The 26,253-nt window shown below is 41.3% G+C and overlaps 1 protein-coding gene across 3 annotated transcripts in view; it reads left to right on the top strand.

Annotated features, from left to right (window-relative positions):
* The window catches only part of EHMT2 (euchromatic histone lysine methyltransferase 2), a 1,701,692-nt gene that overhangs the window by 1,402,456 nt on the left and 272,983 nt on the right, over window positions 1-26,253 (top strand). For all 3 annotated transcript variants that reach the window (XM_044083219.1, XM_044083218.1, XM_044083217.1), the window contains one exon: window positions 4,072-4,149. In XM_044083219.1, the coding sequence (XP_043939154.1) occupies window positions 4,072-4,149 (78 nt within the window). The remainder of the gene's footprint in view (window positions 1-4,071; window positions 4,150-26,253) is intronic.

Below are 26,253 nucleotides of genomic sequence, written 5' to 3'. Positions count from 1 at the left end.
ACAAGGGGGAGCGGATTCTACATTCATTGGATGTACACAGACAATTAAGATCCTATGTAAACAGGACCATATCTCTAAGAAAGTCTGAGCAACTATTGGTGGCATTTGCTGCATGATCAGAGGGGAAGGGCATATCATCGCAGACTATTTCTAAGTGGATAGGCCACTGCATTCGTTTCTGCTACTTGCACCAGGGTAAACCTGTGCCCAAGGGGATCGGGTCACATTCCACCAGGGCTGCATTTACCTCAGCAGCTTTTCTCAGAGGAGTTCCAACCAAAGACAATCTAGAAGCTGCTTCTTGGAGCTCGGTTCATACCTTCATAAAGCATTATCATTTGCCTCTCTTCTCCAAATCCAGGGCAGGCTTTGCCACTGCAGTTCTGCAGGGCCTTATAGCTGCTCCTAATGCTATCTAGTTCCATCCTCCCATCCATAGCTTTGGGATTCTACCCAAATGTAATGACTGCAACAGTGAAACACGAAGAACATAGTACAGTTGTGTACACTTACTATAAATGCAGATGTTCAAGTGTATTCATTGTTGCAGTCCGGGTTACCCACCCGCCATCCCCCTTTTCTGTAACTTCTCTTTCCTTCACTATATTCTAAAGCCTTTGTGGTGTATTTGCTTTTAGATGAAGTTAAAGTTTATGTTGCTAAAAGTGCATTTATGTATATATTTCTATTTTTATATATATATATATATATATATATATATATATATATATATATATATATAGATAGATATAGATATAGATGTGTATATATATATATATATATATATATATATATATATATATTTTTTTTTTGCACTCCCCATTTGGGGGGCACCTGACATCTGGGGCAAGAAAAACTGAATAAAATGACATTGGCTGCATGTTTTATACCCCTGACGTCATGGTAGGGGAGACGGCAACCGACGCAGAACCCAAGACTTTGTTATTCAGGCCGACTGATGGCATCCTGCCAGCAGATTATCCAAATGTAATGACTGCAACAGTGAGTACACTCAAACATCTACATTTATTGTGAGTGTACACAACTGTACTTTCTCTCCCCCCTTCTAGTTCCCATCATCCCGTAAGAAAATTTGTTTTCCAATAGCAGCTGATGACCAAGACTTGTGTGTGATAGCGGGGTGGGGGGGGGTGCTACAGGAGGCCACTCAATGGCTGTATTATGACAGATCAATAGCTGTTGAACTTTGATCAGACAGCTGTTACTGTCTGTTATAATTGTTATGGATTGCCTCAGGACCCACTGATTCTAGACACTTTGTATAAACTTCAGATGTTTGACTACTGTCAAAACCTCACATTGTTTTTCTGTTCGTTTGACTCAAAACCTTCATGCACCCACGTTGAGGGATCGAGTGGTGTTTTGAGGTTTGTGGTGAGCTGTTGTTACTTCCAGTTTACCTATTTACTCTTTGCATAGGTACTGTTCTAAGAGATTGTCAGAATGTCTGGCCCAGTGAAACAGCACACAGCAGGGCCAAGGACATCCACATTTACCCCTACCTGAATAATTGCCTGATCAAGGCCCAGTCCCTGGAGGAAATGAATATAGGGCACTGTAGTATACCATGGATTGACTCAACAAATTGGACTTCTCTGTCACTGAGCATATGTCCAATCAGTACCCTGAAAGGAGTGTGAATTTCCTAAGAGCCCTTCTGGACTGTAGTGCAGACAAGACTTATGCAGGTCAAATGCTGTCTGTGACTGCCCTCTTCCCAGTCATAGCACCAAAGCAGATTATGACAAGAGATTCTGAACATTCTGGGCTGCACTGCTTTCTCCATTTTGATAGTTCTCGTGGTCAGGTTACATATGAGGAAATCAGTGTTTCCTAAAGAACTCCTGGGATCAGCAGTCACAGTCATTGGAGTACAATATCCCTGTCCTCCTCTGCATCAGGAAGGAACTAAGGTGGCAAGTAGAGCATGCTGCACAAAAATGAATGCATGCCTTTCAGACAGCTGCTTACAACCAAATTCATAGATGCCTTCGGCATGGCCTGGGGAGCTAATCCTCTGGATTTGAAAGTAAAGGACATATAAGTCCCAAGGAAAGCAAATGGCACTTACAGCCATCATATCCCTGGTATTTATTCCAGCCCCTCAAAATTTTTAAGACAGTCTTTGTGCTAGGGACTTCGAATGTCATGCAGACAATATCACAGTGATGTAGTGCATAAAACAAATGTGGGCAAGGGTCATGCTGTTACCACAAATAAGAGAGTACAGCAAGCAGCTATACCTGGTCTATAGCCAGGACCCCCCCCCCCATATCAGCTACCAGTTGAGTGCAACACTACACACTCGGGTGACATCAGACTACTGGAAAAAAAAAGTCTAATTAGGGGACTAATGTTTCCTGTAGCTTTATGCCATTATTTTTATGAAGTCACCGAGCAGTGAACCTGCTGAACATGTACTGTTACTTGTTCATTATGGGTGCTGTAATCAAGATACGTGATGGCAATAAGTAGTTCAGTTACAAATTGTGTTTTGGCATGCTGAAAAGAAAACAATGTAATTTAAAGTAGAAGACTACAAAGTAAAGGGGAGGAAAACTTAGTAGTAAATTCAGGAGAAATGAATAGACAAAGTATAAAATGTAACTTTGTCTGATTTTCAGACTGAGTTTCAGTATTTTTAAAGTCTTTTAATTCAGAGGTAGTATAAATTCAGCTTTTTATAAAATATCTTTGTGTAAGTGAACTGGTTATAGTGGGCCATTCTCAATCACAATCTGGGTGACTGAGTTTAATTCAGTGTTTCTGAGAATTTGATGTTTGCTGTCCCTCCTCCCCACATGTTAGCATGAAAGTGTGTTGTATAAGTAGGCGTCATGTTAACTTTTACGATGAGAAATCTGACAAAAGCAGCAAGATTTCATGAACTAGTGACCCTCTAGTTTAAGTTTAGCACAAATATACATTGCCTGCTTTAAAACTGTTTGTTTACAGAGGTTGGAAATTGTTTGTGAGCTGCAGTTGCTCTGTCTTCCATTAAACGTCAGGTTTAGGTATGCCATCCGATTGTCACATGATCATGCTTGTCACGTGACAGAAATTGCCAGATCATCTGTTGAGTTGAATGGCAATCAGTGGACTGGCCATTTACTCCATTTGTGATGGTGTTTGATAGTTCAGTGGAGTTTTATTTCAGCAGGTTGCATTTCGACATACCCAAGTGAAGTACCTTATGTTGAAAGTTTCTATAACATACCCCTGAAGTTTTGCAGCCCCTGAGTTAGCTATGCTAGTAGAGGAAAAAGTCCTCTTCGTGGGGTGGGGAGAAAGCTTCCAAGGATTGTCAGTTTACTGGATTTATTTGATCATGTTTCAGTTCTTTCGCACTCAGATTATGTACGTTCACCCATTCTGGTCTGCATTCCCCAGTTATTGCTGAAAGAGATTGTAAGCAAGTCATTAATCAGGTTAATGTTAAGCCTCTGCCAGACAACAAATGGCAGAGACGTGCTTCCCTGCTTGATATGAGTTTGTGTTTTTGCTAAACCATACAGTCATGATAGATGATTTTTGTGGACTGAATTTGTAAATCAAATTTATTTGAAGAATGTCAGTAAAGATTTCAGGATTTTGAATGTTTGAGCACTGTGTAAAGGATGCCATCTAAACAATGAGTATGTGGTGGATAGCGACATGTAATTGATTGTAAATTCTCATAGTATGCTTATTTTCAGTATTTCCCAATTGGATATTATAGTATACTGTCAAGTCTCAAAGGCTGTTAAAGCATATTACTGGAAGGTTCTGTATAGCATATGGGAGTACAGCTACAGGAGAAGGTAACAAACTTACCAGACAACTGAATGTTACCCTTGGAATAGAGGAACTGTTAAGTCACTCAAAATATGAAGATCCAGTGGCATCCTAACTGTATATTCACTTGTATATAAACATTATTTTTCTGTCAAGTAAATGTCTTTCTTTCAGTCTGTTTCCAGATAGTATTCATGGAAAATGCTGATGCATTTCAAATGGGTATGTAAACTCTCAACATAGTATCTTTCTTTTCCACCTTTTCTGTCTCAACAGCACTGCAACTGCCAAGATGACTGCTCTTCTAGTAATTGCCTTTGTGGACAGCTCAGTATTCGTTGTTGGTATGACAAGGTAAGGTGGACCCAGTATGTTCTTGTAAGATTGTCCAAAACAGTTCAATTGTTAGTCTTCACAGACGTCCTGCAGTGGGAATTAATGTGCTGTGGTATTTCTAGATAAGTTATTCACTGTTAGAGAGAGATAAGTTTTTATACAGTGCTCAGTGTCACTAGATGCTTTACATTGTATGCAGCTGTGCTAGCAAACCTTAACACAACTAGAAGGAAGTGCCCAGTTCAGCTGTTCCAACTTGGTTACTGGCAAAGTGACTCTTAGCGGTAGAGAAATCTTCCAGGTGTTCTTCGTGTTTCACTGTTGCAGTCATTACATTTGGTTAATCTGCTGGCAGGTTGCCCTCAGACGGCCTGATTAACAAAGTCTTGGGTCCTGCGTTGGTTGCTGTCCCTTCTTCCATGATGTCAGGTCATCAGGGGTATAAAACATGCAGCCGACGCCATTACATCAGTCTTTCTTACCGTGTGGTGCCCGAAGCAGAAGCAGTTCGCAAGTGTCGGTCGGCCGACTCCTGAAATTTTCGTTTTTGAGTTTCAAAACCGAAGTCTTCAACTAAAAGCTAAATACCCCGTTGGGGAAACTTTTTCTTGCTCCTTACCGATGTCAGTAAAAGTTAATAATTGCATTACTTGTGGGAAGCAAATAACTCATAAGGATTTCCATTTGTACTGTATTCCTTGCCTAGGCCCTGACCGCAACGTACCTTGCTGTCGGTTTTGTGCTAAATTTAATCAACCCACTATTAAATGCCGGTATATATTTGCTTCTAAATATTTTGGCTCACGATTTAATTATCCAGAAATGTCGTTGGTTAGCAATCTGACTACTGGAATACCTAAAAAACACAAAGAAAAAGACAGAGACAGGCCGTCGAGGTCCAAAACCGACGACGCTTCTCCTAAGCCAGTCGCCAGTTCGCCGGTACTCAGTGAGGTGCTTTCGCAGACCCTGATACCCACTAGTTCTGATTTGCAGGCCTCTACTGAGACCCATTCAGAGTCCGGTATGCCGCCAGATGCCTCAATTATGGAACCCGCAAATATCTTTACCTTAGATGGGTCCGGAGCCACTGGCTTCTGAAGGTGTTTTCAGTCCTACAGATTTGTATATTAGACCGACGCCATCTTCAAAACTAAGGCCAAAATCTAAATCTGTATCTAAAAAAATGATGCCTGGGCCACATGTGCAGGCCCCTATGCCTAAAAAACAAATAATCAAAATGGCTGAAGATTTAATTACTCTGATCAGGGGTAGCCAAACACCTCCTTCTAAGAGGCCTAGGCAAGACATTGATTATGAATCTTCTGAACAAGATTCTATTTCTTCTGACTCTTCTAATGAACAGAATTTGTCTAAACCTACTTATGAGGACTGTGATCCAGAAGATTCCATTCCTTCTGCTTCTCCTCCTGAGGGTTTTCCTTTTGGGGAAACTTTACATACCTTAAGGGAACGTTTCCACTGGGAAAGTCAGGATTTCTCTGAATGTAAAAAGAGACTTAGGGATTTTCTTCTTCTTCCTCAGCATAGGCCTTTGGCTATACCTCCTGTTCTAGACATTGTTGATGATGTTTTTTCAGAATCTAGTATGGCTCCTGATTCTCTGCCTCCGGCTCCTTGTAAGCCAGACAGATACTACAGGGTTCCTGACTCCCACAAATTCCTTTTCAAAAATCCTATTGCAGATCCTGAAACCATTTCTCCAGGTCCCAAGGGCATTAAGGCCTCTACTGCTAAAAATCCTACCCCTTCTGATAGAGATTCCAGGGCGCTGGATAGATGGGGTAAAAAGGTTTACACTTCTGCAACCTTGGCAATCAGGACTTTAAACTGTCAATTTCGTATGCTTAAATATCGACAGCATATCATGGGACTGCTTAAACAGAAAATTGTTAATTTCTGATTGTGTGGAAAGTAAAGATTTACAGGATTTATTGCATTCAGCTGAACAAGTTGGAAAACATACTTTGCAATGTGGCTTTGATTCTTTGGAGGCTTCTTGCAGGGCTGCTGTAACTGGGTCTGTGCTAAGAAGGCATGCTTGGCTCAAAGAGCAAACTCTGCCTGATCATGTTGAAGCAAAATTGTTGGATGCTCCTTTACAACAGGACCGTCTCTTTGGTAATAAGGCTGAAGAAGTTTTAAAAAAAGATGGAAGATAAAGCTAAATCTATGCAAACTGTGAAAGATTTCTTACAAGTGCAACCTCCAAGATTTAGTAGGCACTGGCCTACTTAACAACTGGTCCTTTCCAGTTCCTTCGAGAGCCACTCAAGTCAAACTCAGACATTCCAAAGGCTCCAGGTTTCAGTCACAAGGGACTTTTAGAACAAAACAATGGGGTACACACTTCAACCCCCTTTGCAGACTAGCCATGGCATTGTGGAACACGGCGTTGACCTACCAAATACAACTACAAGCTTGATTCCTACCAGGAAAGCTGAATACTCTGGCAGACGAACTAAGCAGAAATCTCCTGAACCCACATGAATGAAAACTGGAACCACGGATTTTCAACATGTTGACACGCAAATGGGGGAGTCCAGACATGGTTCTTTTTGCCTCATCCCAGAACTATCAGTTGGAAAAATTCTGCACAAGACCTCATCACAAAAAGCCTGGAAAGTGGATGCTCTATCATTCAGCTGAAAAAACTTATCAGTCAATGCTTTTCCCCTGTACCTCTGCTCTCCAAAGTTCTACCAAGTCAAACAGGACAAACCAAAAATGATTCCGATTGCTCCAGACTGGCCTCGCCAACACTAGTACCCACGCCTGTGCAATGTGTCACACCTTCCACTGTGACACCTGCCTCCGACACCTTACTTACTGTCTCAGCAGAACTACCAAATTCTGCATACTCAGTTCCAAACTTTGAATCTTGCAGCATGGCTAATCACCTAAATTCACCTTTAGCATCCCTCAGCAAACCTGTGATGGATGTAGTTTTGGAGGCGAGAAGGCCTAGTACTAGAAAATCTTATGCTGACAAATGGAAAAGATTCTGTGCCTGGAATCAATCACAAGGAGTAAGCACAGCAGTGCCCAATATTCCTCAGATTTTACAATACTTAACTGAGATGCTTCACAAGGGCCTGTCCTTTTCTTACATAAAAATCCATGCCTCAGCCATTTCAGCTCATTACAACACAGAACCTCTCCCCTCTTCTCTCATCCTGTGCTAAAGCAGTGTCTCAGAGGGGCCAAAAACTTAAGACCACCCAGGAAAGCTCCATCCCCTGCCTGGGACCTCAATTTTGTATTGGAAAAACTCACTCTCCCTCCTTTCGTGCCAGCTGCTACTGCAGACTTAAAATTTCTCTCCTGGAAAACAGCTTTCCATTTAGCAGTCACTACAGCTAGAAGGATTTCTGAATTACAGGTTCTTATGGCAGTGGAGCCTTTCATTATTTTTCATGCGGACAAGGTGTCTCTCAGGACCAATCCATCCTTCATGCCTAAGGTGGTATCCAGTGTGGCTCTTAATCAGACCATTCATTTGCCAACTTTCTTTCCCAATCCACAGAAGGAGAAGCAGATTCTGCATTCATTGGATGTACACAGACAACTTAGATTTTACTTAAACAGGACAAAATCTGAACAACTACTGGTGGCATTTGCTGCAGGAGCAGAGAGAAAAGCTATTTAAAAGCAGACTATTTCCAATTGGATAAGCCATTGTATTTGTTTCTGCTATATGCACCATGGTAAAACTATCCCCCAGGGGATCAGATCTCGTTCCACCAGGGCTGTATCTACTTCTACAGCCTTTCTCAGAGGTGTTCCTACCAGAGACATTCTAGAAGCTCAAAAAAACAGAAGCAGTAAAACAAACTAAATAAATAAAAATGCTGGCAGGCAGAGTTTCACAGGCACAAATCACTCGGGTGATGATAAACCAAAGGTGTATTTAATGATAAAAATCCACAAGAAAAACAAATAAAATGTGAGTACTTTCGTTAAACAAGTGTTAACTTCATCAGAAACCATTAAAATGTAATACAGCCATTTATAAACATATAAAAAACACTCTGATTGGGTAAGCAAAGAGAGACAGTTAGCTAAGCAACACTGAGACAGAACATTAATTAACCCCTTGATGACTGTGTTACAGTTAACTGTTGCATCTTAAATACAACTAAAACTTGTAATTAAAAGATAAATGATTAACCTCATACTTGTGTCATGAATGATTCTAAATAGGATAAAACTAAAACCAAAGTCATTTTTAAAATCTCATGTTAAATATTTACATAATGCTAAAATGTTTACCAAAGCCAAATACATACAAAAGTGCTTGTGCTTAACAAATGCTTTGAGATATTTTGTTCCTTTCTAGGGCTTTTAATTTCAATACAGGAGAGATGGATGTCCTGTCATTTATCCCTAGCCATCTGGTTGCCTGTAGTAAGATTTGCCACCTTAACTCCTTTAACTCTAACTGGAAGAGAAAGAGACCTACTCAAACTCGTTCCTGCATTACTCTAGCTCCCACCCCAAGCATCAAAAGAGGTCAGTAGTTAAAGGGCAATTAGTTTGAGCAGTCCATATGATCTCCAGAGAAGAAGATTTTCTTGTTGAATGCGACAACTTAAAATCTATGTTCTTGAGGAGGAAGTACCCATCAGACTTGCTTAATGAGCTTATGCAGGAAGTGATGGGTAAAAGAGTAGTAGGGCATTTTAAGCCAATAGTTGGGGAAAACACTAGACAACAGCCCCTCTGAAGTTGAAGAGGGGAGACCTGAGTTGGAAAAAAGTTCTTTTTGTAGATCTATGGTGCTTACATTCAACTCTGACTCATACCACTTGATGTCCATTTTTTATAAGAACTGGGACATTTTAATAGATGACTTGTACATCAGGGCACAAATAGGAGAAAGACCTGTAGTTACATACAGAAGGGGCTCAAACTTAAAAGACCATCTTAGGAAAGGTTCTAACTACACTAGAACAGGATGTGTAGGGATGTACAAATGTGAGTCTTGTAACTGGTGCCACAAGGTGAAATCAGGCAGCAAATTTACAGTGAATGGTATAAACCATTATGTAAAAGGTAAATATAACAGTCAGTCCAAGGCAGTGGTCTGCATGGCTACAAGTGACCAATGCCTAGAATTTTATGTAGGCAAAACAGAAATGAAATTTAACGCCAGAATTTATGAACACAATTCAACAATTAAAGCTGTACCTTCATAAAACAAGATAAAAAAACAAGCAGTTTGTAAGTTAGAACATTAGCTAGCTCTCAAAACATATAGGAGTTCTGAACAGCAGTTACAGCTTAGCACCATCAAATACCTCAGTAGTTAACAGTAATAACCAAATAAATCAGCAGCTAACAGTAATAAGAGGACAGTAATGCAAAGTAACTTACTTGCTGTGCAGGCTAAACTAACAGAGGGGTAGGGAAGGTACAACCGCTACAGGATGAAATGAATGCGAGTCAGGTAGTAGAGCAGGGGTGTCCAACCTTTTGGCTTGCTGGGGCCGCATTGAGTGAACAGAAATGGTCTTGGGGCCGCATATAAAATATATCATATAGTTAACTCTTTTTGTTGCTCCGGAAGGCCACAGTCAACCTCCTGGCTGTACTGTAGGTGCATTTGAACAATGAATAAACGTAATAAATGCCTAATATTTGCCTTAAAATTCTAATTATCATTCTAATTCTCTAATCTAACAGTTAACTCTAGCATATTAGTTTTATATATATATATATATATATATATATATATATATATATATATATATATATATATAGTTTACAAATAAACAGATATTCACTACAGCGCTAGCATTTCTCACTGGGAAAACCATTCCAGCAGTCCAACTACGTAAAATGTCAACATCAGCAGTCCTACAATACTATAATCTACAAAAATAACCCAACAAATTTGCAATAAAGTAAAGAATTCACATTACTGACTTAATAAAACAATTCTGAATAGGCTACAAGGGGGTCTCACCCAAGCAAATAACTGGTGCCAGAAATATGGCCTCAAGCTAAATGCCAAAAAATGCATCATCATCCCCTTTGAGGAGAGTGATGTCCCCACAAATTATCACATTAATAACAATGTTGTAAGCATGCCATAAGTTGTATGGTACTTGGGCACCCAGGTTGATAGAAACCTAACTTTTGACCACCACGTTGTCTTTGTTGTAAGGAAAGCTTTTTACATGGCCCAATTCATTAGTAAGGGTATCTCATCCAGGGACAAGGAGGTCATAACATCCCTGTATTCTTCCTTTACAAGAGCCATTATTGAGTGCAATGTCCCTTTTGACATGTGCCTCAGCAAAACACCCTGCCAAAAGAAAGACTACAACCATTTCTGAAAAAAAAGGTCAAAGGACTAAGTTCACTTAGTTATCTAAACAGACTAAAAAGCTTCTTGCTTTCCTCTGTCTATCACTGGCCCTTATACATTTCACCATTGGCTTGCTTTCCAGGCTAAGAAAGATCCTGCCTTAAGAGACTTCCTGTACCTCAGAAATACTGGTTATACTTAAAACGCTCACTACAAAGACACAGCCTTCACTGCAACATAAACAAGCCACTTTTTATGGACAGGTTCTTGACACAAAAACCTTCAACTTCTTTAAAAAGCTCCTCTCATTATCAAACAATGTAGTTCAGCAACACGATGGCTGGATGGATAACCATAAATGTAGTCCTTGGGTAAGTAGCATAGCCTTCATCAAACCAGATGGAAAATCCACATACTAACCTTTCCCAGCTGGATGGCTGAGATCTAATATTGGTTACTCAAGTCTAGTTGCCCAAGAAGAGGGGCATGTTTAACTAAGAATTCCATTTGCAAAATTATATTCAGTATGCATATTAAATCTCTCTTTATACACACACACACACACACACACACACACACACACACACACACACAAAAAAGCCCCTACTTGTAAAATAGGCAACCTCAGTAATCACATGACACCCACTCGCTGAATGAAATTGGAAGTCAAAATATCTGAAAAACAAATCATAATAGAGATGGATTCATCCATGTAATTTCCCACCACCAAAAGGACCATCAATAAATCAACAAACAACTGCTCGGCAAAAAGTAATCAATAAGAAAACCAAAAACTGTAATGCTACATACTGGTGTAAACATATAACTTGTGTCAATCCCCAGGTTAATCCATACCAAAAGATTATTTCAGGGCTTCAGCTATGTACAAACAGCTTTCTCCTAAAAACTTAACTCATTGATATTTGCCTTGCTGTAATTATAACTGTAAAAAAAAAAAATGTTTTTAAGTTTATTCTGTACCGCAATGATTCTAACTGTTATGAGATGTAATCTCTGCCATATTGCATTAGTACTACATCCATAATTTGCTCTCTCTCTCTCTCTCTCCTGTATTATATTGTTTTGTGTTATTTTTGGAGCTTTTCTCCCCAGGCTTCCGCTGAAAATGGACCTGTGCCCAGTTGGACTTTCCCGGTAAACAAATGTAAAATAAAATAAATAAAAATAAACTTCCCTCCAATCTAAAGCCATTTGACATTCAGACATTTTAATTTGTGCAGAAGTTCACAGACTGACAGTTTACCGAGCTGTAATGCTGACCTTCGCTTTTGAAAAAAACAAATTCCCTGACTTTGTCAATAGCTCAGTGTAGAGATGATTATTTATTTATTTTTGGAAAACATCTTTAAAACTGTTAAACTGATTACACACCCAGAAACACAGAAAAGTTGTTGTGATTATGTAAACCACAGACTGCTGCAAGAAATCAAAGTCACATTAGCACTCTATGCTTATGTCCGAACAGATGAATCATACCTGTCAAATCCAAAAGAAGTAAAGTAGCTTAATAAGAAGGTTATTTGCAAGGTTGCATGGCAGTTAATATTGGAAATAAGCAGAGATATTAAAAAGGCTCTGTTTTTCGTAATTATGCCGAAAAGTCTTCCAAGGTAAATGCAACTTCTAATTTAGTATGGAACCATTACCTCTCAACCTTAGAGCAAGAAATCTGGACAAAGCGAAAAATAAAAGTGGGACACAGGCCCAAAAATAGTTATGCATCACAGACACCATTGAAACAACTGTAGCTGCAAACATTATACATCACTTATAATCTTTCTATCCCATTATTGTCAGTTAAACATTATATGGCTCATTCAGTCCTGCCTTCTTTTGCATCAAAGAAAACCATGCTTTGAAATGACAAATGCATTAAAAATAATACATAAAACACATTGCATCAACATCTTGCAACTTCCTACCTGCAAGCAACCACAGAGCTTTCACTGAAACTAGGGCCGCTTGTTTCCCCAGAATGACAGCTCTTCCTAATTAAGTCTAATGGTATACAATCTACCAGTATCTGGACTACCTGAAATAAATTAAATTGTGGCATGTAAATTGAAAGTACACTTTGTTTAATTAAACTGTATTTGTAAGCCCACTTACTATATTTTTTCAGAAACATCCCAATATCCATTTCCAGGTCACTTTACAAGACATTGGCAGTGGTAGACTTGGCGTCCTTCAGAACCCCACAGGCCCACGCTAATACATTGTCCATTAAATGTAAATATCCATCCACTGTAAATGGCAAGAAGCTATGTCTTAAAAAATCTACTTCTGGCATGCGTACCCAAGTATTAGGTTTTTAAACAAAGAAACATTCTCCACAGTCTGTAAGTCTCTGTCTTTAATAATCATCTACTGATGCAGCACTCCCAACACATAAGCACACACATACACACTAAAATCCCCAACATTTAAAAAATGACATTGTGCCCACTTGATTTGCCAGTATTGATGATCCGCCAAAGCTAAGCTTACTGTTGTCCAATCTACCACTGCTTAGAACCCACCAATGAAAAAACAGTACTAGGTGCAAACAGTACTAGGTGCTTTTTTGTTTGTCTGAAAAAACAATACAACTTTATATGCTATAGTCCCACATAGTCAGTCCACTACTGACCCATTAACCCTAGGCTGCTGTCTCATTCTTACTCCCTGGAACTGCATTACCTTGGACAACTACTTTTATTTCCTAAGCAAAAGACACAAATTGGGAGATGAGGCAAAAATCCAGACATGCTTTGAAAATCCATACAGTTAAGAGGTATGAGTTCATGTTCAATACAACACTCTCCCTGTCAAGAAAGCTGCAATTTAATGAAAGTGTACTGTTAATGTATGATATATTTGTGAGCTAACTTGTTTGTGTTCAGTAGGTAGACTGATCATTGTTAGCCTCTTTGTGCATCCGTCTCTCTCTCTCTCTCTCTCATGCACACATGTGTACACACACACACACACACACACACACACACACACACACACACACACACACCTTCTACTTTCACGCACACAATTCTGCTTTCATGCATGCACTCACTCCGTACTTACCTATTAACACAGGTAATTGCTGTCCCTTTCAAAGGCAACAGCGACAAATCCATACATGAGTCCCTCTTCAGCAAAAACACACACACACACACACACACACACACACACACACACACACACACACACACACACACACACACACACACACTGATTGTTCAAGAAAATAATGGCGTAAACACACTGACCCTTTTTTTGCTCAAAAACAAAACTAGAAGGTGCTTTGGCGCATGCGCACACCGACATTAGTGTTGCAGGTCACGGGAGTGAAAAAACACAAAACAAAAAAAGTGTTTTGGGGCATGCGTACATCGATGTTGCAGTTAAGAGGTTGAGGGCCGCATGGAAGAGTCTGAGGGCCGCAGGTTGGACACGTCTATAGTAGAGAGTTTGATTAAAGATGGCACCCTAGGAAGGGGCTGACTAATGAAGATAATCAGGGGGTGGGGGTGGGAGTGGCTGATAGGGAGAATGGAGAAGAGAGCAGTCAGGACAGGATTAACCAGGAACTTATGGATCCCTCCCAGACAGGGAAAATGGCTGAAAAACTATCAGTGTAAAGTGAGGACTGACTCTGAGAGTTACCTTGGGCTTTTGGTTTGGTTTGTATGATTGTATGTAAGCAATGTTTTTGGCTGTAGTTTAATTTGTTTTATTCTTTTTTAAATTTACACCAATTTTCAGGCTAATTTTAATTGGATCCTAGGGATAAACTAGCAAATGTAATCAATAAGGAGGGAGCGAAATTACTTTACCAAATTAAAAAGTAAATGCTTGGGACTGGAACACTGTGTGAGTGTAAGGCTGATTCAAAGTAGTATAGCCCAATCTAGTGGCAATTGGCTAGATCCCTTTACTGTTGTTGTGCATACACCATTAAGCCTCAACAGTTTGCAAAAACTAAATTGTAGTTAATCTATTACAATTGAAAAGCTGGAGGGAGTCAGGTTCTTGCTTCCCAGAGGTTTTACTATGCTAAGATAGCCAGGTTCAGTGGAGAAGGTAGAAATTGCTTTATGCAGTGAATCCCAGGTTGGGTGTGGGGGGGGGGGGGTCACTCAGGAAAGAAACCCGTGCAAACTTTTACAATTGAAAAGCTGGAGGGAGTCAGGTTCTTGCTTCCCAGAAGTTTTGCTTAGTTAAGATAGCCAGCTTCAGTGGAGAAGGCAGAAGTTGCTTTATGCAGTGAATTCCGGGTGGTGGTGGGGGGGGGGGGGTCACTCAGGAAAGAAACCTGTGCAAACTATTACAATTGAAAAGCTGGAGGGAGTCAGGATTTTGCTTCCCAGAGGTTTTACTTAGTTAAGATAGCCAGCTTCAGTGGAGAAGGTAGAAATTGCTTTATGCAGTGAATTCCAGGTTGGGGTCTCAGGAAAGAAATCCGTGCAAATTGCTGTGCAGGCATAATAAACAGAGGGGTAGGGAAGGTACAACAGCTACAGGATGAAATGAATGTATCCCACAGGGGATCAGACCTCACTCTACCAGGGCTGCATCTACCTCTACAGCCTTTCTCAGAGGTGTCCCTACCAGGGACATCCTAGAAGCTGCTACCTGGAGTTCTGTACATACTTTCACCAAGCATTACCATCTGCCAATTTTCTCTAAATCCAGAGCTGGCTTTGCCACTGCAGTCTTGCAGGGCCTTTTAGCTGGTCCTAATTCTACTTACACTCCTCCTCCTCCCATCCTTGGCTTTGGGAATCTACCCAAAAGTGATGACTGCAACAGTGAAACCCGAAGAACATAGTACAGTTGTGTACACTTACCATAAATGTAGATGTTTGAGTGTATTCACTGTTGCAGTCCTGATTACCCTCCCTCCAGCCCCCTTCTTATTTTGGATATACCTCTACTTTCCTTTGCTATCTTCAAAAGCTTTTTGGTGTATTTGCTTTTTTGTTGGAGGTATAACCTTGTCTATCTATAGATTTAATTACTTCCCATTAAGGGGGCACCTGACATCTGGGGCAAGAAAAACTGATGAAATGGTGTCGGCTGCATGTTTCATACCCCTGATGACCTGACGTCATGGAAGAAGGGACAGCAACTGACGCAGGCCTGATTAACAAAGTCTTGGGTCCTACGTCAGGTTGTCAGGGGTATAAAACATGCAGCCGACGTCATTACATCAGTCTTTCTTGCCGTCCGGTGCCTAAAGCAGACGCAATTTGGAAGTGCCAGTTGGCCGACTCCTGAAATTTTAGTTTTTGAGTTTCCGAACCAAAGTCTTCAACTAAAAGCTAAGTACCCAGTTGGGGAAACTTTTTCTTGCTCTAAACCGATGTCAGTAAAAGTAAATAATTGCATTTCTTGTGGAAAGCAAATACCTCATAAAGATTTTCATTCATACTGTATTCCTTGCCTAGGCCCTGACCACGATGTACCTCACTGTGGGTTTTGTGCCTTATTTAAACCACGAACTGTCCATCGTCTGTATATTTGCACTTCTAAATATTTTGTTGCTCAGTTCAATTATCCTGATATGTCTTCGGTAAGCCATTCGACTACCGACATTCAGAAAAAACGCAAAGATAAAGACAGAGACACACCACACCGCCCAGTTCGCCGGTACTCCGTGAGATGCTTTTGCAGCCCCTGATATCCGCTACTTCAGAGTCGCAGGCCTCTACTGAGACCCATTCGGAGTCCGGTATGCCACGAGATGCTTCCACTGTGGAACCTGCGGATGTCTCTACCTTGGATGGGTCTGGAGCCGCTGTGCAGGCACCAGCTTCTGAGGGTGTATTCAGGCCTACTGACTTGCATATTAAACCAATGCCATCTTCTTCTTCAAGGCCTAAAACTCTAACCATGCCTAGAAAACTGACGCCCAGACCGCATGGTCAGGCCTCTATGCCTAAAAAACAAATGATAAGAATGACTGAAGATCTTATTACTTTAATCAGGGGAAGCCAACCTTCCCCCTCTGAGAGACCTAGGACTGAGTTTGCTTATGGTACTTCTGACCAGGATTCTGAAATTTCTGTTTCCTCTGATGACCAGGATTTACCCTTATTTACCTATGAAGATTCTGATGCTGAGGACTCTATTCCCTGTCCCCCCCAGAGGATTCCTCTTTTGGTGAAACCTTGCGTACTCTCAGGGAGCATTTTCATTGGGAAAGTCAGGATTTCTCTGATTCTGAAAAGAGGCTTAGGGATTTCTTACTCCTGCCCCAGCACAGGCCTTTAGCTATACCTCCTGTACTGGACATTGTTGATTATGCCTTTTCGGAATCTAGCATGGCCCTTGCCTCTTTACCTCCTGCTTCCAGAAAACGTGACTCTCACAAGTTCCTTTTCAAAAATCCTACTGCGCATCCTGAAACCATTTCACAGGGACCCAAGGGCATTAAAGGTACTACTGCCAAAATTCCTACCCCTCTGATAGAGCCTCCATGGTGCTGGATAAATGGGGTAAGAAGGTATACACTTCTGCAACTTTGGCCATTAGTGCCTTGAATTGCCAGTTTCATATGTTAAAGTGTCAGCTGCATATTATTGGATTGCTTAAACAGAAAATTATCTTGTTTCCTGATTGTGCTGAAAATAAGGATTTACAGGATTTAATGCATTCTGCTGAACAAGTTGGTAAACATACATTGCAGTGTGGTTTTGATTCACTAGAGGCATCTTGCAGGGCTGCGGTAACTGGGTCTGTACTTAGAAGGCATGCTTGGCTTAAGGAGCAGTCCTTGCCAGATCATGTTAAAGCAACATTACTAGATGCTCCCTTAAATCAGGACCGCCTGTTAGGCAACAGGGCAGAAAAAGTTATTAAAAAGATGGAGGAAAAAGCTAAATCTATGCAAACTGTTAAAGATTTTTTACAAGTACAACCTCCAAGATTTAGTAGGCATTGGCCTTCTAAGAACTGGTCCTTTCCTGCCTCTTTCAGACCTTTAACCTGAACAGGGCTGCCCCTGTTAGGATAAAGTAGATAATGGCCTCTGCTCTCAACTGCACCCATTCTAGTACCAGTCCTGCTCAGATGTGTGTGTGTGTATAGAAAGCTGCTGTAGGTTATGGGGGTTACTTTAATTTTCATTACAGTCTAACCACAGAGGTGTCCTCATGAGGCTGAGGATGGTGTTTTCATTGTTTCTTTTACTTTTCTCACAGACCTCAGATGTGTACAAAGAAGGTTACTATAACTTGTGTAGGGGGCAGTGTGTACCGTCTAGGAGCAACAACGTTGAATACATTACTATAATCGTTATTCTTTTCACTTTCCTCACAATCACACTTTAGGCATGTAACATAGGCAGCTGCCTTTGACAGTTTGGGTTAAGGAGTGAGGAGTCATGCTATGTTTATGTATGTCAGAACTCACTTGAAACACATGACACTGGCAAGCTGAACATCTGCTTTCATTCCAGTCTAACACCAGAGGGATGTATAGGCAGTGACTGTCTTCTTTGTTTGGGGGGGGATTAGGGAGGCAGGCCATATTCACAGATTGGATCTATGTAACCAGACAACAAATGTCTGGTTAGTTTTTTTGTGAGCTACTGTTTTGTCATCTTTGAATATTAAGCCGTGGGCACATCTTATGTCATCCTAGAAAGAAAACGAAAAGACTGAAGTTATTTTCTTCCTCGTGGTGTTTGTTTAGGACACCATTGGATTTAAAAAGTTGGGAAAATGCTCTAAAATGCACCTCAGGGCACCTTATATATGGCTTATTGGGCCCTGGCTTATCTGAGTTGTTTCCTAAGTGGTTATTACTGTGCTGTCTTGGTCAGGAAGGGTGTTCTGAAAGGATGCCAGGAAAACATAAGTTGAACAGCAACACTGAAATTTCTTTCCTTAATCATCATTTCTGCTCAACCCATCATTGGATGAAAAGTTTATGTAAAAAGAAAAAAAATTAAAATGCACTTTAGACTATATAGACAGCATTTCACCTATGTCCAGACCTATTGCTGTTATGTATCATTGTTGTAACTAAAATGCCAGTAACTGTGAACATCCCTCTGTTAGAACGGTGAACATAGCGTGGTACATAGGCCTATCATACTGTAACAGCATTGTAGCTAAACGTTAGTCTGTACATAACTACTTCTAAAAGTTTGCAGCATGAACTAAAAGGCTTCTTTGGAGGGGTGGCAGTGACAGGGTGATACTTTGATGGAAGTGCCTAGGGGGCCCCCAAACTTGACATTTGATGGGGGCCCCCAAAATGCCAACACCGGCCCTGGGTGGGGGTCACTCAGGAAAGAAATCCATGAAAATTGCTGTGCATGCATAATAAACAGAGGGGTAGGGAAGGTACAACAGCTACAGGATGAAATGAATGTATCCCACAGGGATCAGACCTCACTCTACCAGGGCTGCATGTACCTCTACAGCCTTTCTCAGAGGTGTCCCTACCAGGGACATCCTAGAAGCTGCTACCTGGAGTTCTGTACATACTTTCACCAAGCATTACCATCTGCCAATTTTCTCTAAATCCAGAGCTGGCTTTGCCACTGCAGTCTTGCAGGGCCTTTTAGCTGGTCCTAATTCTATTTACACTCCTCCTCCTCCCATCCTTGGCTTTGGGAATCTACCTAAAAGTGATGACTGCAACAGTGAAACCCGAAGAACAGAGTACAGTTGTGTACACTTAACATAAATGTAGATGTTTGAGTGTATTCACTGTTGCAGTCCTGATTACCCTCCCTCCAGCCCCCTTCTTATTTTGGATATACCTCTACTTTCCTTTGCTGTCTTCAAAAGCTTTTTGGTGTATTTGCTTTTTTGTTGGAGGTATAATCTTGTATATCTATAGATTTAATTGCTTCCCATTAAGGGGGCACTTGACATCTGGGACAAGAAAAACTGATGAAATGGTGTCGGCTGCATGTTTCATACCCCTGACGTCATGGAAGAAGGGACAGCAACTGACGCAGGCCTGATTAACAAAGTCTTGGGTCCTACGTCAGGTTGTCAGGGGTATAAAACATGCAGCCGATGTCATTACATCAGTCTTTCTTGCCATCCGGTGCCTAAAGCAGACGCAGTTTGGAAGTGCCAGTTGGCCGACTCCTGAAATTTTAGTTTTTGAGTTTCCGAACCAAAGTCTTCAACTAAAAGCTAAGTACCCAGTTGGGGAAACTTTTTCTTGCTCTAAACCGATGTCAGTAAAAGTAAATAATTGCATTTCTTGTGGAAAGCAAATACCTCATAAAGATTTTCATTCATACTATATTCCTTGCCTAGGCCCTGACCACGATGTACCTCGCTGTGGGTTTTGTGCCTTATTTAAACCACGAACTGTCTGTCGTTGGTATATTTGCGCTTCTAAATATTTTGTTGCTCAGTTCAATTATCCTGATATGTCTTCAGTAAGTCATTTGACTACCGACATTCAGAAAAAACGCAAAGATAGACAGAGACACACCACACCGCCCAGTTCGCCGGTACTCCGTGAGATGCTTTTGCAGCCCCTGATATCCGCTACTTCAGAGTCGCAGGCCTCTACTGAGACCCATTTGGAGTCCGGTATGCCACGAGATGCTTCCACTGTGGAACCTGCAGATGTCTCTACCTTGAATGGGTCCGGAGCCGCTGTGCAGGCACCAGCTTCTGAGGGTGTATTCAGGCCTACTGACTTGCATATTAAACCAATGCCATCTTCTTTTTCAAGGCCTAAAACTCTAACCATGCCTAGAAAACTGACGCCCAGACCGCATGGTCAGGCCTCTATGCCTAAAAAACGAATGATAAGAATGACTGAAGATCTTATTACTTTAATCAGGGGAAGCCAGCCTTCCCCCTCTGAGAGACCTAGGACTGAGTTTGCTTATGGTACTTCTGACCAGGATTCTGAAATTTCTGTTTCCTCTGATGACCAGGATTTACCCTTATTTACCTATGAAGATTCTGATGCTGAGGACTCTATTCCCTCTGCTCCCCCCCCCCCCCCCAGAGGATTCCTCTTTTGGTGAAACCTTGCGTACTCTCAGGGAGCATTTTCATTGGGAAAGTCAGGATTTCTCTGATTCTAAAAAGAGGCTTAGGGATTTCTTACTCCTGCCCCAGCACAGGCCTTTAGCTATACCTCCTGTACTGGACATTGTTGATGATGCCTTTTCGGAATCTAGCATGGCCCCTGCCTCTTTACCTCCTGCTTCCAGAAAACCTGACTCTCGCAAGTTCCTTTTCAAAAATCCTACTGCGCATCCTGAAACCATTTCACAGGGACCCAAGGGCATTAAAGGTACTACTGCCAAAATTCCTACCCCTCTGATAGAGCCTCCATGGCGCTGGATAAATGGGGTAAGAAGGTATACACTTCTGCAACTTTGGCCATTAGTGCCTTGAATTGCCAGTTTCATATGTTAAAGTATCAGCTGCATATTATTGGATTGCTTAAACAGAAAATTATCTTGTTTCCTGATTGTGCTGAAAATAAGGATTTACAGGATTTAATGCATTCTGCTGAACAAGTTGGTAAACATACATTGCAGTGTGGTTTTGATTCACTAGATGCATCTTGCAGGGCTGCGGTAACTGGGTCTGTACTTAGAAGGCATGCTTGGCTTAAGGAGCAGTCCTTGCCAGATCATGTTAAAGCAACATTACTAGATGCTCCCTTAAATCAGGACCGCCTGTTTGGCAACAGGGCAGAAAAAGTTCTTAAAAAGATGGAGGAAAAAGCTAAATCTATGCAAACTGTTAAAGATTTTTTACAAGTACAACCTCCAAGATTTAGTAGGCATTGGCCTTCTAAGAACTGGTCCTTTCCTGCCTCTTCCAGACCTTCTCAGTCCAAACCCAGATCCAGCAGAGCACCCAGGCTTCAGTCCCAGGGGACGCACAGGACTAAGCAGTGGGGAGCCTCCACTTCCAAATCTGGGAGTAATAAAACTCCCCCCTATAGTAAACTGTGTCTGACTTCTTTTTAAAACTTCCAAGCACTTCTCAACTGACTGCCCCTTTGGGGGGGAGATTGAACTTCATGCAAAGAACTGGGGACTCATTACCCAGGACAAATGGGTTTTAAATAGTGTCTCAGGGTACAGATTTCACTTCCACTTATTACCAACTCCAAGCGGTTGGCTGGATCTACCTACAAATCAGTGGGCAGAGGCCCAAAAGCAAGTAGTACTCTCTCTCTCTTAAGCATGGGGGCTATTCAGTTGGTACCAGAAGAGGAAAAGGAACAAGATTTCTACTCGAGAATTTTCCCAGTACCCAGAAAAGACAATTTATGATGTCCTGTCCTGGACCTGCCTACTCTAAACACCTTTTTGGTGATTCCAAAATTCAAGATGCTGACTCTTCACCAGCTGTTTCCTATGCCAAGCAAAGATGCCTGGTTGGCAACACTAAATTTAAAGGAAGCATACCTGCACATCCCAATCAGGGAATCTTGCAGAAGATACCTACGCTTCAAAGCAGGCTTCTCTGCACTGCCCTTTGGCTTATCTACTGTGCCCAGGGTATTCACAAAGTGCCTAGCTCTAGTCATTGCATTTTGCAGGCAAAGAAATATTCAACTACAACAATACCTGGACGATTGTCTAATTCAGGCAGAAAACCAGGACATACTTTTGAATCATCTGGCTTTTGTACAAAGGGTGCTAACTTGTCTGGGGTACACCATAAACAAAAAGAAATCACACCTGGTACCGTGTCAACAAATTATATTCCTGGGAGCAAGCTTGAATACAACTTCCCAGGTGTCTTTCCTCACACCAGAGAAACAAATTCACTTGACGCAACCTACTTCAAACAAGTGGCCACAAAAACCCTGCTATCTGCAAGGCAAATACTACAAGCCTTTGGGTTCATGGCCTCCTGCATTCTTCTAATTCCATATGCAAAACTGCATATGAGGAAACTACAATGGTATCTGAAAAGCCTTTGGTGTCAACATTCTCAGGATCTAGAAGCAATGATTCCTATCATTCCATGTCTACGCCTAGGGTTCCTTTGGTGGGCAGAGGCCTGCCACCAAAACAAGGGACTACCATTCACACTAACCCCTGCCACCCAAACCCTAACAGATGCATCAGACTTTGCATGGGGGGGGGGGGGCACACCTGGCAGGGAAGTGCATTCAGGGAAAATGGAACCCAATTCAAATGCACTTTCACATCAGTCATAAAGAAGTGTTAGCTGTACAGAATGCTCTGACACCCTTCAAGGACCACATTCTTCCAGGACAATGGTACAGATGGACAACACCACTGTTATGTGGTAAATAAGCAGGGGGGTACACATTCTTACCCCCTCTACAGACTAGCCATGGCATTGTGGAACACAGCCTTTAGCTACCAAGTGCATCTACAAGCTCAATTCCTGCCAGGAAAACTACACTGGCAGACGGACTAAACAGAAACCTCATGGACCCACACAAGTGGAAACTGGAACCAAGGATTTTCAACATGTTGACAAGCAAATGGGGGAGCCCAGATATAGACCTATTTGCCTCCCCCCAGAACTATCAATTGGAAAAATTTTGTGCAAGGACTCCCCACAGACAAGCTTGGAAGGTGGATGCTCTGTCCTTCAGCTGGAAAAACCTGTCAGTTTATGCCTTTCCTCCTCTGCTCTCCAAACTACTACTAAAGATCAAACAAGACAAACCAAGGATGATTTTGATTGCACCAGCCTGGCCACGCCAACACTGGGTACCCCCTCCTGCACAGTGTGTCACTGTTGGCCCCATGGCACCTGCCTCAAACTCCTACCCTGCTCTCTCAGCAGGCGAACCAGATTCCGCACTGTCAGCTTCAAACACTGAACATAGCAGCCTGCCTAATTACCTAAGTTGTCCTTTACCATCCTTCAGTAAACCAGTGGTGGATGTCATTTTAGAGGCAAGGAGGCCTAGTTCTAGAAAATATTATGCTGAAAAATAGAAAAGATTCTGCGCCTGGAACCAATCTCAAGGGATGAGCACAGCAGTTCCCAATTTACCTCAGATTTTACAATTCTTAACTGAGATGCTTCACAAGGGCCTGTCTCTTTCCTCAATAAAAATTCACCCCTCAGCCATTTCAGCTCATTATAACACAGAACCTCCCCTCTTCTCTCATCCACTGCTCAAGCAGTTTCTCAGAGGGGCCAAAAATGTAAGACCACCCAGGAGAGCTCCGACTCCAGCCTGGGACCTTACCTTTCTATTGGAGAAACTCACCCTTCCTCCTTTCGAGCCAGCTGCTCCTGCAGATTTAAAATTCCTTTCTTGGAAAACAGCTTCCCTTTTAGCCATCACTTCAGCAAGAAGGGTATCTGAATTACAGGCCCTTATGGCAGTGGAGCCTTTCATCATCTTTCATGCGGACAGGGCGCCCCTCAGGACCAATCCCTCTTTCATGCCAAAGGTGGTATCCAGTGTGACCTTTAATCAGTCCATTCATTTGCCAACCTTCTTTCCTAATCCACACAACAAAGGGGAACAGATACTGCATTCCGTAGATGTGCAAAGACAACTTAGATTCTACTTGGACAGCACTAAACCTCAAAGGAAATCTGAACAACTGCTGGTGGCAGTTGCTGCAGGGACAGAGGGGAAGGCTATTTCAAAGCAAAACATTTCTAAATGGATAGGCCATTGCATTCATTAGTGCTATAAGCACCATGGAAAACCTATCCCACAGGGGATCAGACCCCACTCAACCAGGGCTGCATCTACCTCTACAGTCTTTCTCAGAGGCGTACCTACCAGGGACATCCTAGAAGCTGCTACCTGGAGTTCAGTACATACTTTCACCAAGCAGTACCATTTGACAATTTTCTCTAAATCCAGAGCTGGCTTTGTCACTGCAGTTTTTCAGGGCCTTATAGCTGGTCTTAATGGTGTCTAAATTCCTCATCCCATCCTTAGCTTTGGGAATCTACCCAAATGTAATGACTGCAACAGTGAAGCACGAAGAACATAGTACAGTTGTGTACACTTAACGTAAATATAGATGTTCAAATGTGTTCACTGTTGCAGTCCTGGTTACCCTCCCTCCAGCCCCCTGAATTTTTTTGGCTATACCTCCTCTCTCCTTTTCAATGCTTAAAAGGTTTTTGGTGTATTTGTTTTTTTATTTGAGGTATAACCTTGTATATTTATACATTTAACAGAAGAAGAGACAGCAACCGACGTAGGACCCAAGACTTTGTTAATCAGGCCGACTGAGGGCTACTGCAAGCAGATAACCCAAATGTAATGACTGCAACAGTTAATACACTCTAACATCTACATTTATGGTAAGTGTACACAACTGTACTTTTTCACTGCCACAAACCATTACTTATCAACTACTCTAAGGCCCTTACAAAGTGTGCCCAATCCTACTGTGTAATGTTACTATTATCCAAACGGTAAATGTGACCAAGAGCAGGGCTATTGGAGTGGCCTGTATGGTGTGTCACCAAATACACATGCAAGTACTCTAGGAGCTTAAATATCTCTAAACAAACCAGCCACAATTAAAAGGTTTAAATATGTTTAATAATAAATAATAAAAGGACAAGACTATACTCAAACAGCACAGTAACTACAGAGTCCAGAATCTCAGGAAATATTTGAAAAATGCATTGCAGGACAGTCTCAAATAAATACAGAAAACATATAAACTAATCTTTACTATATTCCTAAATATATCTAAAATAAATTGCTGTACCCTAGACTTGCGTACAGAGAAAGGTAGATACAGAAGTGCTGAATGGATGTTTCTAGGTCCAAGACAAGATACAAAATGCACAGTCTTTCTCTCTTAGAGAGTTCTTTAATTAATATCACATATTACTACTGGGTTAGCCTGGATGACATTGCTCTTTGTCACCTGCCTTCAATTCTCAGGCTAACAGAAACTAAGAATTTTAGCATCTGTGTGAAAAGTACATCTCTCTCAGATATGTAGCTGCTAGGAAGCAATTAAACACTTCTACATTTGAAACCTAGTAATTATTTATGTTTTAAGACAATAGGAAAACCTGTAGCTGTTGACATTGTGTCTGCTTACTGCAATGAAACTTAGGTAACACAATCGTAAAACACTTTACTTTTCAACTTATTTTCTTGATCTTTTGCAGTTTAACTATGTATGTTCCAGCTTCTACTATTAATACATACATTTGCACAGGTATATTGTTTATATACATTTCTGTTCTTTTCCAGTAGGGTACCCTGTGGTTACATTTTAGCTCAATACTTTATACACACTTCTGCACCAGTAATTTAATGTACACATATAGTTCTCTTACATTTGTAAGACAAACATATGAATCATATTAATATTCACAAATGACCTGTGATTATTTACAAAATTCCAGATAGCTGGGCTGGCAGTGTGTCAGTAGTCATCAGGGTTTAACTGTGATCCCACTGCTGTTTATTTTTATGATGATCTACATTGAGAAGCAGGTCAGAGCGGACAGATCAACAACATGTTGTATGCAAGTAATGTGGGATGTGTCATGGCAGTAAATGGGAGAATCCAAAAAAGCAGAAAAATTGAGATTAAAGTGAAAGTAATGTAACAGGTTAACAGCTTCACGTACCTTGGAGAAGTGGTTGAGCATGAAGTAAGGCTAAATGAAGAGGTCAGTGCTAGAATCAGAGGGGATGTCACTAGCCAGCACATTGTTTCAGGGGTAGTGTGTGACAGAAGAATACCAAAGAAAATGAAAAGTAAGGTATACAAAACATTGGTCAACCTGTATTTCTGCATGATGTAAAATCCTGGACAGTGAAGAAAGAGAAGTTGAAGAAGGTGGAGG

This window comes from Protopterus annectens, chromosome 9.part0 (genome assembly GCF_019279795.1).
Source record: "Protopterus annectens isolate FY-2018-M chromosome 9.part0, PAN1.0, whole genome shotgun sequence".
NCBI classification, from domain to species: Eukaryota; Metazoa; Chordata; order Ceratodontiformes; family Protopteridae; genus Protopterus; species Protopterus annectens.
The sequence above is the reverse complement of the archived record's forward strand: the minus strand, read 5'-3'. Positions and strand labels throughout refer to the sequence as shown.